Here is a 14,454-nt window from a genome sequence, read left to right as displayed (position 1 = left end):
CAAAAATGAAGAAGGAAAACTTATTTTTAAGATTTGAGATGAGAATCTTGCTATGTAGCTTGGGCAGGTCTTAAACTCATAATCCTCCTGCCTCAGCCTCCCAAGTGCTGAGATTACAAGCATGTGCCACTATGTCTGGCAAGGAGAAAAAAATTATTTTTGAGACAGGCTCTTATTCTGTAGCAGAGGCTGGCCTGGAACTTGCTATGTAGCCAAGGTTGACAATGAATTTGTGGCCTCAGCCTCCTAAGTACTGGTAATTCTATATCACCATGTCTGGCCAAAAAAAAAAAAAAAAAAACTAAATGTGTGCTATAAACTCCATTTATCCTTTATTTCCTGTATTTATGCTATAAAATAAGCATTATAAAAAATGCTCACCTTCCCTAATGCCGATAATCCTAATATTGGGGCATTTGAGGCAGGAGGATCACTATGAACTCAAGGCCATACTGGGCTACAGAATGTGACTGTCTCAGGCTCTCCCCAAAAGAATGATCACCTTTTACTGACGAGAAAAAGCCAGTAAGCTGGGCATAGTATTGCCCACCTGTAATCCCAGTACTTAGAAGACAGAAAGACGAGGAGGTCAAGGTCATCCTCGGCTACATAGTTCAAGGCCAGCTTGGGCTATGTGAGATCCTGTCTCAAACCGAAAAAAAAGAATCATTTATGTTGCTGTAAATCCACATAGCCTTTCTGTTATACCATTATTGGACAGTCACTTGTTTTAGCTGCTCCTGCCTATAGTAACATCAGAGATGAGGAAATGGTTTAAGATCATGATCCTAGTCTGTAACTGAACAAGGACTAGAATTCAGGACCACTGAATTCCATCTTTCTGTGACTCAGTAGGATAAGCAGTTTGAGGATATTTTAAAGAAATCATGCCTGGTATGGTGATACACACTTATAATTCCATCACTCAAAGCCTGAGGCAGGAGGAGTGCCTTGAGTCTGAGGCCTGCCTAGGCTGCATAGCAAGACCCTATCTCAAACAAAAACTCCCCCTACTTGTGCTCATGCAAGTAACCCTAGATAAATGCTGTGGATCACAAAAAGCAAAGACAGGAAAGTAGGAAGAAGGTGTGTTGGGAAGAAGGGATTCAGTAGAAGGGGCCTAAGAGCATGGTTGAGGGAAATATCAACGTTCATTATATGTATGTGTGATATTGTGACAGAATACAGTAACCACAATAAGTCTGGCTTGAATACTTTTATCTAGTCAATACTTGGGAGTTTCTCCCCAGAGAGAGCCATTGCTCTTGGCAGTATGTCATACAGGGGTGACTGTGGTATGCTAGTGTGTATAGTAATTGTATAGTATAGTATAGCACTCTGAAGTGCTTTATTCAGGTTTCACTGAAGTGCAGGGTTGAGGGTCACTTAGTCTATACATTCTTTCCGAGTTTACATAGCTCCACTCAAGCACAGAAAATGGATTATTCCAGTCAATAATCCATTTAGATTTTGCCACCAGTCCTAGGGTCAGCCAGTAGACCATTATACTCTTTTAAGTTTTTGTTTCTTACAGTTTTTCATCTGGGTATGGAGCTCACTGGGAAAGATGGAATGAAATTAGGGCCAATCAACCAGAGTAATAGAATGACAGTAAGATCACCTATCATCCTATCTTTTAAGAGGAAACTGATACTTTTCTTGGATGGAAGTTTCTCTTGTTTTAATTATTCTTAGTTAAATACTAAGGAGTGTTACTCAGTGGTTCACTGGCCCTGAACTTACTATTGATATGGTGGTTGGGACTACATAGGGATATGATTCTCTCCTCCACCCCCTAAGTTAGCTGTAATACTAGGCCAGAATGTTTATATTCTGTCCTCTTTGCTTATCATGGTCAACATTAGCAATAGAAGATACTTTCATCTTTGCCATTTGCATCTGTGCAGCAATTTATAATTTTCATTTTTAAAAAAAGTCTTCCTAAATGCCTGTTTCTCATGTATTGTTCTTTCAGGCAGTTATGCTGTGGATTTCTACCTTCCTGATAGAGCTGTATGGAAAAGAGAATATTACCTTATATTTAGCATTAAAAACCAGAATTAAGGCGTGGTACTAGCACTAGGGAGGCAGAAACAGGTGGATCTCTGTGAGTTTGAGGCCAGCCTGGTCTACATAGTGAGTTCCAGGCCATCTGAGGCTACAGGGGGAGACCCTGTCTCAAAAAAAATAAACAAAAAACAGGATTATGCTGGACATGGTGACACATGCCTTTAATCCCAGCACTTGGGAGGTGAAGGCAGAGAATCAGGAGTTCAGGATCATCCTTGGCTACATGCTGGGTTTGAGACCTGTCTGAAAGAAATAAACAACCATGATTTTTCCAGTCAGCATTCAGATCAGAATTTCTTGATTTTGATGCGAGCACATGGGGGGCTGTGCCATCACAGGTGGCAAATGGCAGGTTCTCTATCCATGGTAGTGGAGACAGGCAAGGAAACAGTACAGTGCCTTGCAACAGCAACAGCCAACCCCCATGTGCTTACCTGTGTGCAGTTGGGACCCTTTGTGCTATGGAAGTTTAAAGATCAAATAGGTGGTGCCTTCTCTTGAGGTTTTTGTTTTCTTACAGAGAAAGTGTCGACTCTAACAGGAAATTTAAAAGACTGAGCTAATCTCAGTCTCACTTCCAGTAAAGTTTGATTTCCTTAACAGGTCAGGTATATATTGAGAGAAAATAGTTTCATTGTGACAAGAAATATGGTGTTCTTGGGGCAAATGTTCTAATCCAAGTGTTGTATTTGTATGATTATTTGATGGCTAGTTTCCTGTACTACACCATTATAAGGACCATGAAGGCCAGGAAATCTGTCTTTGCTCATTTTCTTCCCGCCTTGTCTAGCACTTAGTAGGGAGCATAGTGAAAATCTATTAAGCTGAAGGTGACTATTCCCTGTAGATGCTTTAAAGCAGGCAGTTCATTCTAGCCACATCGTGTCTACATCATATCTTGGCTTTTAAATAGAATATAAACCATAGCCCTGTCCATTTCACCTCACTCCTCATTAATACCTGGTCAAACTCTAATATGGGAAGTTCTCCTCCTCTTAAATTTTCTACATCTTAAATTATTGCTCATAGTTGCCCAACTTTTCTTTAAGCTCCAGGCTCAGCAGTTACAATATTTATTAATTGTATCTGCATTTCATCTCCAAGGGTTTCTTATTGACCATTCAGATAAGGACTCTAAGGCACTTGACTTGGCCTTGCCTGCCTGCTTCATCTCTGTTTATTAACTTTGCCATTATGGAAGAGGTGTTTATCTCCTCTGTTTGTCCAGAAATGCCATTGTTAACTTCTCTAAGGTCTCTCCCCAAGATCAAACTGCAACTTCAAGATCCAGATGATGTCTGACTCAAGGGCTCCCTATCCAGGCAGTGTCTCCTCCCTGCATGTCTCCCTGGCCAGTCATCACCTCCAGTCCTCCCTCTCAGACACTTCTCTTGCCCTTAGAACCATGGTCCCTTTAACTTTAGTGGCCAGTGGTAAGCTCTACCATGTCTTAGTTCTTTGATTATCTCCCATCCAAGGACTAGCCAGACCCAACCACTCCTGCTTAGAGATGCGTATTCAGAGTGGTATGGCCATCGTCTTTGTAAAAGACGAGTGCTTATAGAGCCCGGGGTGGACGTCTTTCCCCTGGGGAGAATAAGGAAACAGTCCTTATTTCTTGAGATTTAAAAAGATAGAGGCTGATTACTTGACCTTCCCTTTAGTATTTCATTTTCATTTTTTTTCCCATTCCAACAAAATTGCAAAAAGTTTAGAAAAAGGGGAAGAAAACGCATACCTGCCAACAACCACAACTTACCTCTGTCCTAAGATCCTTTGACAACCACTGTCCAGTAGACAGTTAATATGAATTACAAATACATTAAGTAGAGTTTAATGAAAATACAATTAAACTTCAGAAGATATTATCAAAAAGTAACACATGAGGGGCTGGAGAGATGGCTCAGCGGTCAAAAACACCAGCTGCTCTCGCAGAGGACCTGAGTTCAATTCCCAGCATCCACATGGCAGCTAACAACCATCTATAACTCCAGTTCCAGGGGACCCAATGCCTTCTTCTGACCTCTGTGGGTACTGCACAACACAGGTGCACTTATACACGTGCACGCAGTACACTTACACACAAATAATAAATTGTTTTTTTATTAAAGTAACATGTGAGAAGCCCAGTATGGGGGTGGTGTCACACACCTTTAATCCCAGCACTTAGGAGACAGAGGTAGGCAGATCTTTGACTAACCAGATCTACATAGTGAGTTCCAGCCAGCTGGGGTTACAGGTCTCAGAAAGACAAAAACAAAAAAACCCAAAGTAACACTATATTAAAAATTCCTGAGACTTTTATACTCTTTTGCTGTACTCCTTTTTTCCCTTTTGGAGAGAGAAGTATTTGTTTTGGGATTTTTTGGTTTGGTTTTGTTTTTTTGAGACCAGGTTTCATGTCGCCTTGTTTGTTTATTGCACTACATCTTAACCTGTGCCAGGCATGGTGGTGCACACCTTTGATCCCAGCACTCGGGAGGCAGAGGCAGGCAGATCTCTGTGAGTTCAAGGCCAGCCTGGTCTATATAGTGAGTTCCAGGCCACCTAGGGCTGCAGGGAGACCCTGGCTCAAAAGACAAAAAAATAAATAAAAGAACTTAAGAATCTACTGTGTATTGTATAATTGTAGTCACCAAAATTCAGTCACCTTTCAAGTGCTCATTAGCCAAGTATTCAGTATGACTCACACTGGATAGTGTAGTAGTGAGCTATACTCTCTTCCTAACCCTCCAGTTTAATATGATGAAATTGGATACCACCTTAAAGTAAGTGACAGAAGAAGCGTCTGTCCTTTACCACCTCCCCAAAAGCTGTTACTAATATGTAATTCAGAGGTCGGAGATGGAGTTCAGTTGGTAGAGTGCTTGCCTAGCATGTACAAGGCCCTGTGTTCAATCCCAGCACTTAGGAGGTGAAGGCAGGAGGATTAGTTCAAGATCAGCCTCAACTACTTCATGAGTTTGAGGCCAGCTTCAGCTACATGAGAACACCCCCACCCCCAATGCATAGAATAGATGGAGTCTAAGATGCAAAGAAATATGCTGTTGTCAACTTATGTACTCTACTCTCTTCATATGTACACTTACCATAGGTAAAATGTTGCTGCATTGTATGAAATGCTTTTTCCCAGATGTATTGTTCATAGTCATTAGCCACGTTTCTGTTGACCAATTAGGGGTTTGTATACTCTTCAAATGTTCTAAAGTAGTATGAATATGCTTTACATGGCTGTTCCACACACCAGAGTTCCCTCTCAGTTGGATTTCTGTATCAAGGGTACTAGCCACTGGCTTTGCTGTTCGTTGCCAGGATACTTTTCAGGAGGATTGTCTGCATGTCCTCATTTGTTGTTTATAAATTCCTACTACTTCGTGTCTTCAGGTTCTTCTCTGCTAGGAGCCTGTTTGGTTCTCACCTGTCTTGAAAAAAAGAAAGGAAAACAACTTTCCTTTAATGCTGCTGTTGCTACAAGCTGCTTTTTTACCTCTTTTCAACCAAATTCTAAAGACTAGTCTTTACCATTGCCTCCTTTTCAGCTCAAGCTTATGCATGTGTGGAGCTGGCTCACCACCTGACCTTGAGTCTCCTTGGAGAGAACCACCTTCACTAAGGTCTTCATTGATGTCCTTGTGGGCAGATCAATGGCTCTTCCAAAGTCCTCTCTTCCTCAGACCTTCCCCTCCATGAAAACACTGTCCCTGCAATTCTGTTGATCTTTTAAAATTAGTGCTATGACTGTCTTTGTTCCTAAATTGAGTGCCCTAGAGGCTTGGGTTCCAGTTCTGACTACCACAAATTACATAATATTGAGTAAGTTACAGCTTTGTGCTTTAGTTGCCTCATTTATGACATAAAGCAAGTAATGCACGGAAGGTTGTATAAGGATGCCTGGCACCTAGTACTCAGTGTTAGCAACTGACATTTTATCATCAGCTGGCCAGCATTAATTATGTGGCTCTGGCAGATGAAAGAGAGCACTATAAAGCCTGACCACCCTTCTTTATAGGAGACATAGTTGCCTCTTCAGTCCCTTCAGCCATAGTCCATCCGGTCCAAGAGTCATCTCCAAAGTGTTCAAAAGAGCCATTTCTGCTCAGAAGGGCAGAATCAGAATTAGTGCTTTCTAATCACTGAAAACTAAACAGGAAAAAAGAAACCATTTAAGAGCTTACTAATGCAGTACATGCATGCTCTGTGGACGTGTTGACTTGTCAGGTCCTATTGGTCACAGGACTCACATGGACATTGCCAGTCGACTCACCTGATTGAGAGCCTTTTCAGAAAACAGAAACTGAAAGCCCAGGGCTGTTCCATAGTCCAAGCCATAGCCCCAGGAACTCTTGTTGGCTTTGTGTTGACTGTACACATTAGAAACTGATAAGGGCCAGGAGGGCCTTCTCACACCATAATGCTATAGCTGCTTATGTGGTCTTGTAAGAGATGTGGAACGCAGATTAATCTAACATTTATGGCTTTTGCTTTTTTTTTTCTCCCCAGGACTAGATGTAAATTTCATATTTTGTGGTATTCTGTATTTTATGTTAATTTTTTTTAGACTTTAATTCTTGGCAAGTGTCCTGGGAAGGACAAAATCAAGTTAACTGGGCCATTTTTTTGGAATTGCTGACTGGTCAGGTAACCAGGAACACTTCTGCTTTCAGCCGGGCTAGAGGCAGGACTGTTGGGCATCATGGAGGCCTCGTGCTGAATTTAAACCAGACTTGCTTTGGGGAACTTCTTGCTCCTGAGACACTGTTTTGAGCCCCCGCGAATTCTATCTTCACTGAAAAACTACCCTGAAGTAGAAGCTGCTGTCAGCTAAAGGATCGTGTTCATTTTTCTGGCTCTTACTGTGTTCACCACTCACTTGTCACTTGATGCTAATTTCATGGTTTCAGGTATAAGTATCCAAAAGGAAACTGGGAACACATAGGCTGCTAGTTATTTTGCTGTTCAGTAGAAGTCATCACTGGTCATTTGCAAACACTGTCTGGTTTCAGATGATGCTTTTCTTCCCTTGTCCTAGGTGCACACAAGTAGTTAAGAGCTAAGATTGCCTTGCTGGAACAATAGCTTTAAAACAGGCAAATTTAAAAAGAGATTGGCACACAATCCTAATACTTTGGAGGCTGAGGCAGGAAGATCACAGTTCAAAACAGATCCTGGCTCAAATGAATGGATGGCTTGAATGAATAAAGGAATGAATGAATGAGACTGAGGTGTAAATATGCATAAGGATTGACCATTGATGGAAGGGCTATAACTGGACGGCTAGCTGGTGTGGTAGAGAATTTCTAGGTGGTAAGTAACAGCCATGGACAGGAATGTCTGCAGGTACAAAGTCCTGTAATAGTATTGAACATGTCTTGGTCTCCTGAACCCTCAATGTCTGACACCTTATTTACTCTACTAACAAGATCCAGTTCCATCTTAGTATTCAACAAGGCAAAGTATTTTAATTAGTCCCTACTAATTATGTACCCCACCCCATTTTGTCAAATACACCTTTAGAGAGCTCTTTGAAGAACAGGGAACCAAGTCCATTGCTAGATCACCTCATTCCTCCTACATAGGCTGAGCACTCAGCTAAAGAGCACTCATCTAGCTTCTCTCCCACCCCCTTGGCTCTCTGACCTTTTCCACAAACTTAGTTTAATGCAGAGTTCACTGCATCACATGGGGGAGGTCAGGGGAGTATGTAGTGCCAAGGCCAGTGTCTAACACACAGTGGGTTATCACTTTAACTAGAAGCTACCTTTCCAGTGACTTTTGTAATGTGTCCTAATCAGGTTTACACTTGTCAGCACTGCCTGTGATTTTTCTGCATGTAGATAATACTTCTCAAGTAGACGTAAGCTTTTGGGCAAAGAAACTGTGACTAACACATTGTTTCCTCATAGTGTCTGCTCACTACCTTTCACATAACTCTTTGAAGATAAAAATGATTGCATATGAATGATTTCTCTTGAAAATTACCTTGTGAGAACTATAAGAGGAAAGCCTAGACATTCTAGTACTCTCAAGGACTGAAGAATAATTTCAGGAGGCAGAGGCAGACATATCCCTTTGAGTTCCAGGCTAGTCAGGGCTACAATAGTGAGACCCTGTCTCAAACAAACAACTACTGTTGTGAGTGCAAAGCTCCCCTACTGCTCAGACTCTGGCATAAATGCCAGACTTCAGCTTCTATGCTGCCCTGCCTTGGGCTTCTCTTGCCTTTGTACTATTCTACCATTTTGGCTGGCAGCCTGTCTTTAACTCTAGGCATGTATACAGCCTGGTGGGAATCTCCAAAACAAATGTGATTCCAGTAAACAGTAGCCTGTTACCCATTTTATTGGCTTATGAACTTGTGCCCCTGACCAGCCAGGGCCAGGATGCTACTACCATTGTAGAGGTGTGACTGTTTCCTGAAATGGCCCAATCTTATGTCCTTCCTGTGTCGACATCAAGCACCTATAGCCTTCACAAAAGTCTCTTTAGACAGGAAGATAGGAACAGTGATTCAGCAGCCACATTGGTCATTTGGGCCTACTTACCAGCAGTCTGACAGTTTGAAGTCTTAAGACCTTGATGAAACTCTCCATCCTGTCTACTCTTATCCCAAGCCAACTCTACCCCAGCCCTTCCCCTCTCCGTTCTGAACTAGCTGCCTATAGCCAGACCCTAGCAGAGTGGAGTGACCTGAGCTTTCATTTAAGTCGTATCTTCATGTCTTCAGATGTAGCCAAGTTGCACAAAGGGTTCACCCCCAGCTCCATATAAAACTGGGAGTGCAAAAAGACCCAAAAAAAAAAACAAAAGCCAGGCATGGCGGCATACACCTTTAGTCCCAGCACTGGGGAGGCAGAGGCAGGCCGATCATTGTGAGTTCAAAGCCAGCCTGGTTTACATAGTGAGTTCCGGGACAGCTGGGGCTACAGGGCGGCCCTGTCTCAAAAAGACCAAAAATAATTAATAAAAAATAAAACTGGGAGTGGTTATTTCAACACGTGGAGAGGTAAAGACAGGAGTCCTTTTCAGCTAGTAAATATGAGACCAGCCTATCTCCAAAAAGGCATAGCCTGGTTGAAGTCTTTAAAGCAGCCTAAAGAGCCAGAGAGTCAGGGATGCAACTCATGCCTAGAATCCCAACAGTTGGAAGACGGAGACAGAAGGATCTCAAGTTGAAGGCCTGCCTTAGAACCCTGTCTTTAAAATATAAGAAAAGAAGCCAGAGGGGTGGGGGGAGTACAAGTTCAGGAGTCGGACAGACTCTGGGCCCCGGCTCTGCCATGGTTTAGCTGGTGGTTTTGAATAAACCCACTGTGCCTTTCTGAGACCTGGGTTCCTTAGTAGAGCTCCTTCTGAGATTGCTTATGAGTTAAGCTCTGTGGAGCACTTGGCGTTTTGTTACAAAGGCAGCTAGCTATTGCTCTCTTTCCTCCGCCTTTCCCATCTTGCCATCCTGTTTCCAGCCTTCCTTTCCCCTGTGCTGTTACTAGAGAAAGGCGTGGTTCCCCTGCTGCCCAGACTCAATCTTTATTTTGTCTCCTATGCTTTTTTCTCAAATTGTAACAGGCATCCCGGGCCCAAATCTTAGACAAAGCCACAGAGTATATCCAGTATATGCGAAGGAAAAACCACACGCACCAGCAAGATATTGATGACCTCAAGCGACAGAACGCTCTTCTGGAGCAACAAGGTGAGCAACCAAGCTCATGGGGCGACAGGCCCTGCTGTGCTCCTGCCAGACTGGGGCTTTCCCACCTGGGCCTGCAGTCAGAGCCAGTTCTGGACCATGCCTCAGAAGCAGCCTTAGCCGCTGCTCCTTGGGCCCTCATAGTTGAGTGTTAGAGCTGTTCTGAGGAAGGACTGGAGCCACCAGTGAGGAAACGAAGAAGCTAGGGCACTGAACATCCAGAAGCTTGTATATTTTTTTTTTGGCCTGATCTCTCCCTTCCTTGGGACTCAGGGTCACACCTGACATTAGGTGTCTGAACAGAGCTTTGAGGTCCTTGGAGTGGAAATGTGCTGTGTAAGTACCAGAAACTCCAGGTGTTCAGGGACAGTGAGCCCTCCCCATTGTCAATGGTAGTCCAATCAGGGCAGCCTATGGGCCAGGCCCCTGCTGTTCTCCAATGCTCACACCCGCCTTTTCCTACAACCACAGGGGAAAGCGAGAGCTGATCAAGTTCTTTGTTCCTGGGGAATTCACTTCTCTTCCTCCCTCATGGAAGATGCAAGTAAAAGGAAATGCAAGTAACCACCTGGGTTAGAACATCTCACATAAAATAACATGAACGGGTTGACCTTCCAGGTTCAAATTGAGCTGAACCAAGGGATGGGAGCGGGTGGCGTCAACGGGTTGGATAATGGGCCAAGCAGCCTGCATGTAGGGGTATCTGTTGAAAGGCCCAGGTATTTTATGTATATTGGTAACTTGCTTCCAAGTGTCCAGCTTGTCATTCCAAGAGGATTTTGTTCATGAAAGCCAAGCCAAACTTTCCTTTTGGCCAATATATTTTGTCATCCTTTCCTACTATCATGGGGTGTCATACCCTCGTGGAACCTGGCACTGCTGGGCTAGCTTCTCCTCTACCATTGCACTGCTGAATCCAACAGGGAGCTCTTGCTCTGGTCTCTGCGCTGGGTCCATGGCAGGACGGTGACATCATAAGCCTTCTCTTCAGGGGCGGGCATTATGGCAGAGTGGATGGCCATGTCTCCTGGGCTCCCAAGTCCAGCTGGGAAAGGAAAAAGGGGAAATGAAGTGTGCAGGTGGAACAGCCACCAGAAGGGATTGACTTCTGAGCCACCCTGTGCCGTGGGGGCCAGCAAGCAGACCCTTAGGAAGAACAGGCTGGACCCTGAGTCTGAGACTTGGTCATTCTGGATCTCCAGAAGGTGGTAACACAATCCCTTGGTTGCCTTTTAGTCCGTGCACTGGAGAAGGCGAGGTCAAGTGCCCAACTGCAGACCAACTACCCCTCCTCAGACAACAGCCTCTACACCAACGCCAAGGGCGGCACCATCTCTGCCTTCGATGGGGGCTCAGACTCCAGCTCGGAGTCAGAGCCTGAAGAGCCCCAGAGCAGGAAGAAACTCCGGATGGAGGCCAGCTAAGCCTTGTGGGGCAGGCCAGCAATAAAAACTGTCGTCTCCGTCATCGTCGTCTTATCCTCCTCTCAGTTCATCGTTAGAACCCTCAAAACCATTTAAAAGACTATTTTTCTTTTTTTAAATTGTTATTTTTACGTAGAAGCTCTTGGACAACAGCTCTTCCCCAGGTCCACTTTTTTTTTTTTTTTTTTTTAAATAATGTATTCCCTTCAGGGAGTCCTTGTCCCCACCAGGAATTTTTAAACCAAAACACCCCAACTTGGCAGCTTTTTCTGTGGAGGACAGACGGCCAGCCGGACCTCTGAGTACATGGTGTCCTGCCCACCCCACCAGCTCCTTCAGCCCAAGGAGCATGTGCCTGGAGGACGCCTGCCTTTGGAGCCTCTCCTCCTGGTCTCCCCTCACCTCTCTTTGATGGACTTTGTGAATCTCTGAACTGCTCTACTTTTGACAAGATGATCAGATTGAAGTAATCAGAATTACCCCCTCACCTTTGTAAGGATATTTTTTTAAAAGCTATTGTTCCTGTTGAAAGACCAGGTCCTTGAAGATGTCTGTGATGTAAAAGGAAAGTGGGGACAGATTTGCAGAGTCCTTGGCATGTTTCACTCCCTCCTCTCATCAGCTGTTGAAGCCTTGGAGCCAGCCCTACAGAGAGGGGCATGGGACACTGGTGGTATGTATAGGAGCCGGCAGCAGTGAGACAGCCACCCTGGATTGGGATAGTGGTTGTTTGTGGGTGGGATGGGGAGGGAGCCTTGGGTGGGTTGAGGTTTTGTATTGAGGGCCAGTGATGTTTTGATATTTATTTCCTGCTACTGAAATACGATTCTGAGTGAATTGCCCCATTTCTGATTATGTCAATGTTGTCAAGCGACAGATTCATAAAGTAATGATCAAAATCTTCCTTTCTTTCTGTGTGTATTTCTAAGAAACAGAGCCAACTGATTTTGTATGTAAATACCAAGAGCGACTTACCTGGTACTAAACACACCCCAGTGCAGCCCCTTCCCTGCCCACTTTCTTCTTCCTGTCCCTGCTGTGTGATCCAGCCCTGGTTCTGGCTGTGGTCAACAGATCCCAGCGAAGGGTTTCATGTCTTTAGCCCTCTTTTTTTTTTTTCCTACTCTGTTCCCCAGCATTTGCTGATTTCTAGTGTATACTCTGTAGTCTCAGTCTGTGTTTGATTCCATTCCATGGAAATAAAAAGTATGTTGTACATACTGCCCAAGAACTGTCTTGCAAGTTAAGGCTTCCCCCTTTACTATAAGAATATAAATAAAAACTTATTTTATCCTTGTTGGTAGTGGTGTCTTCTTGCCCCTGCAGTGGCTACAATAGTTGAGGGAAGAGTCTTCTGGAAGCTACTGGACCTGTGTGGAAACTAGATGAGATCTCTCACTGGAGCTTGCAGAGCCAGGAGCAGCCTCAGCTGCTGGTTAAGTGGATGATGGAAAGAGACTTTTAGGGTAATTAGTGACAACATTTTTAGATCCAGTTCCTGCTAAACAAATGCTCTTTGGGGGAATTATGGCTCAGAGTTGTAGCTCTTGATTCTCCTGGTAATAAGTAGTTTGGAGGCAGCTGATATTCGCCAGGACTTTTCAGTTTCTAGAGAGTTCCGGTTATGAAGAGCTGCCAAAGGCTAGAAGTCGAGAAGATCACAACAGTATCAAGTTAACTACTGTGGACTCAACTCCAGCCTGAACTGGTTTGACCTTTGAAAGCAAAGAATTGCTGGCCAGTACAAAGCTCAGCTTTGGTTTTCCTGTCTGAGTGACAGGAAAGCACTGCTTTCCTAGACCAAGGGAGGAAGTGAAGTCAGGTAAGTTCTTTGCTTTAGAATGGTAGAGAGTGCTGGGATTTAAGTCCATTGGGTGTCAGTCCATAGTGTCTCTGGTTAACGGGAGTTGATGGGATGGGTCATGTTTGTACAAGAGGCAGCATCAAACCTCAAAAGGTGTGATTACATGAAAACACTGCTGGGGAAAGCAAAAGCACATTAATTAGAGATGTTCCTTTTCTAGGCAGAGAAAAGGGATTGGAATGAGGACATACAGGCATAAGCAGCCAAGTAAGTGCACAGTGCTGTGGGTCAGCATGCTGCCTTCCTCTTTCTTGGTCATGACTGTCTCAGTGCATATGCATTTGGTTTGATTATAATGGATGTGAGGGATGATCCAATAGCAATGCTGTGTTGGTGAGGTGGCAGGGTACCCATCAAGCAGGGAGCAAACCAGAAGGGGCAGCCAAGCTGGCCAGCTGACAAGACATTTCAAGAACTAGTCCCCGGCTCCAAGATGCTTCCAAACGAGGTTGAGTTTAGGCTTCCCCAGAGTTCATAAAGCAGTTGGATACAAAGGGACACAATGGCTAGTTGACTTCCCTGGGAAAATCTAGACTACCTGATAATGTTGAGCAAGTCTGCCAGGTGGTAGAAGAGGGGTTAGCACAGGAAGCCCTGCTTGGATAGGAAACAAGGCAAGAGAAACTTGGAGCTAGAGTGTACTCAGCTGAAGGGGACAAACAAGTCACAGACAAGTCCCTTTGGCTTGTGCGTCTGGGAAGTGAGTATAAATGTGCCCCCTGGACACTGAAGTCTGACCTTGGCCTACTCTTTTACAGTGATGTTAATCTCTGCATTTGTTTTTGTCACTACTTTGGCTGGTCTGCACAGAGACAGGTAACTGTTGATGTGCTATTTGCTTGATCACTGTAGCCAGTGACTTCACTGAGGGACCTATTAAAAGTCAAAACTTTCTCTTTTGCCGTGGTGAGTTTGGTATGTCTACTTTTCAATTGCCCCAAGCATAAGAGTATTTTTAAATAGCCCAGTTTCTGATATATGTTTTCTTGACATCCCAGTCCTGTTGTAAAATAGCTTCAGTTAAGAGTTGATTAGAGCCTGGCTTGGTGGTGCATGTCTTTAATCCCAGCACTTGGAAGGCAGAGGCAGGTAGATCTGTGTGAATTCAAGGCCAGTCTGAGCTACATAGCAAGTTCCAGGCCAGGTAGGGCTACATGGTGAGACCCTGTTTTTTTGGTTTGTTTTTTTTATCTTTTTTGAGACAGGGTCTCCTTGTAGCCCCATCTGTCTTGGAACTCACTATGTAGACCAGGCTGGCCTCGAACTCACAAAGATCCACCTGCCTCTGCCTCCCAAGTGCTGGGATTAAAGGCGTGCGCCACCAAGCCTGGCTGACCCTGTATTTTAAAAAAAAAAAAAAAAAAAAAAAAAAAACGGGGTTTCACATGGTTTTTTTTTTTTTTTTTTTTTTT

At 44.1% G+C, this 14,454-nt stretch overlaps 1 protein-coding gene across 9 annotated transcripts in view; it reads left to right on the top strand.

The window, feature by feature from the left end:
- Positions 1 to 14,454, top strand: part of Max (MYC associated factor X) — a 118,155-nt gene that overhangs the window by 13,209 nt on the left and 90,492 nt on the right. For 2 of the 9 annotated variants that reach the window (XM_029555548.1, XM_017802928.2), the window contains 3 exons: positions 9,634 to 9,757; positions 10,226 to 10,310; positions 10,991 to 11,861. The exons of 2 other annotated variants lie outside the window; for them this stretch is intronic. In XM_029555548.1, coding sequence (XP_029411408.1) covers positions 9,719 to 9,757; positions 10,226 to 10,310; positions 10,991 to 11,178 — 312 coding nt within the window. In that variant the 5' untranslated portion in view covers positions 9,634 to 9,718 and the 3' untranslated portion in view covers positions 11,179 to 11,861. Of the gene's footprint in view, positions 1 to 9,633; positions 9,758 to 10,225; positions 10,327 to 10,990; positions 12,472 to 14,454 lie in introns of those variants that run through there. 5 more of the 9 variants (XM_008852133.3, XM_008852132.3, XR_607930.3 and 2 more) reach the window with 4 other exon arrangements.

This window comes from Nannospalax galili, unplaced genomic scaffold (assembly GCF_000622305.1).
Source record: "Nannospalax galili isolate Female #2095 unplaced genomic scaffold, S.galili_v1.0 scaffold285, whole genome shotgun sequence".
In the NCBI taxonomy this organism is placed as follows: domain Eukaryota; kingdom Metazoa; phylum Chordata; class Mammalia; order Rodentia; family Spalacidae; genus Nannospalax; species Nannospalax galili.
The sequence above is the reverse complement of the archived record's forward strand: the minus strand, read 5'-3'. Positions and strand labels throughout refer to the sequence as shown.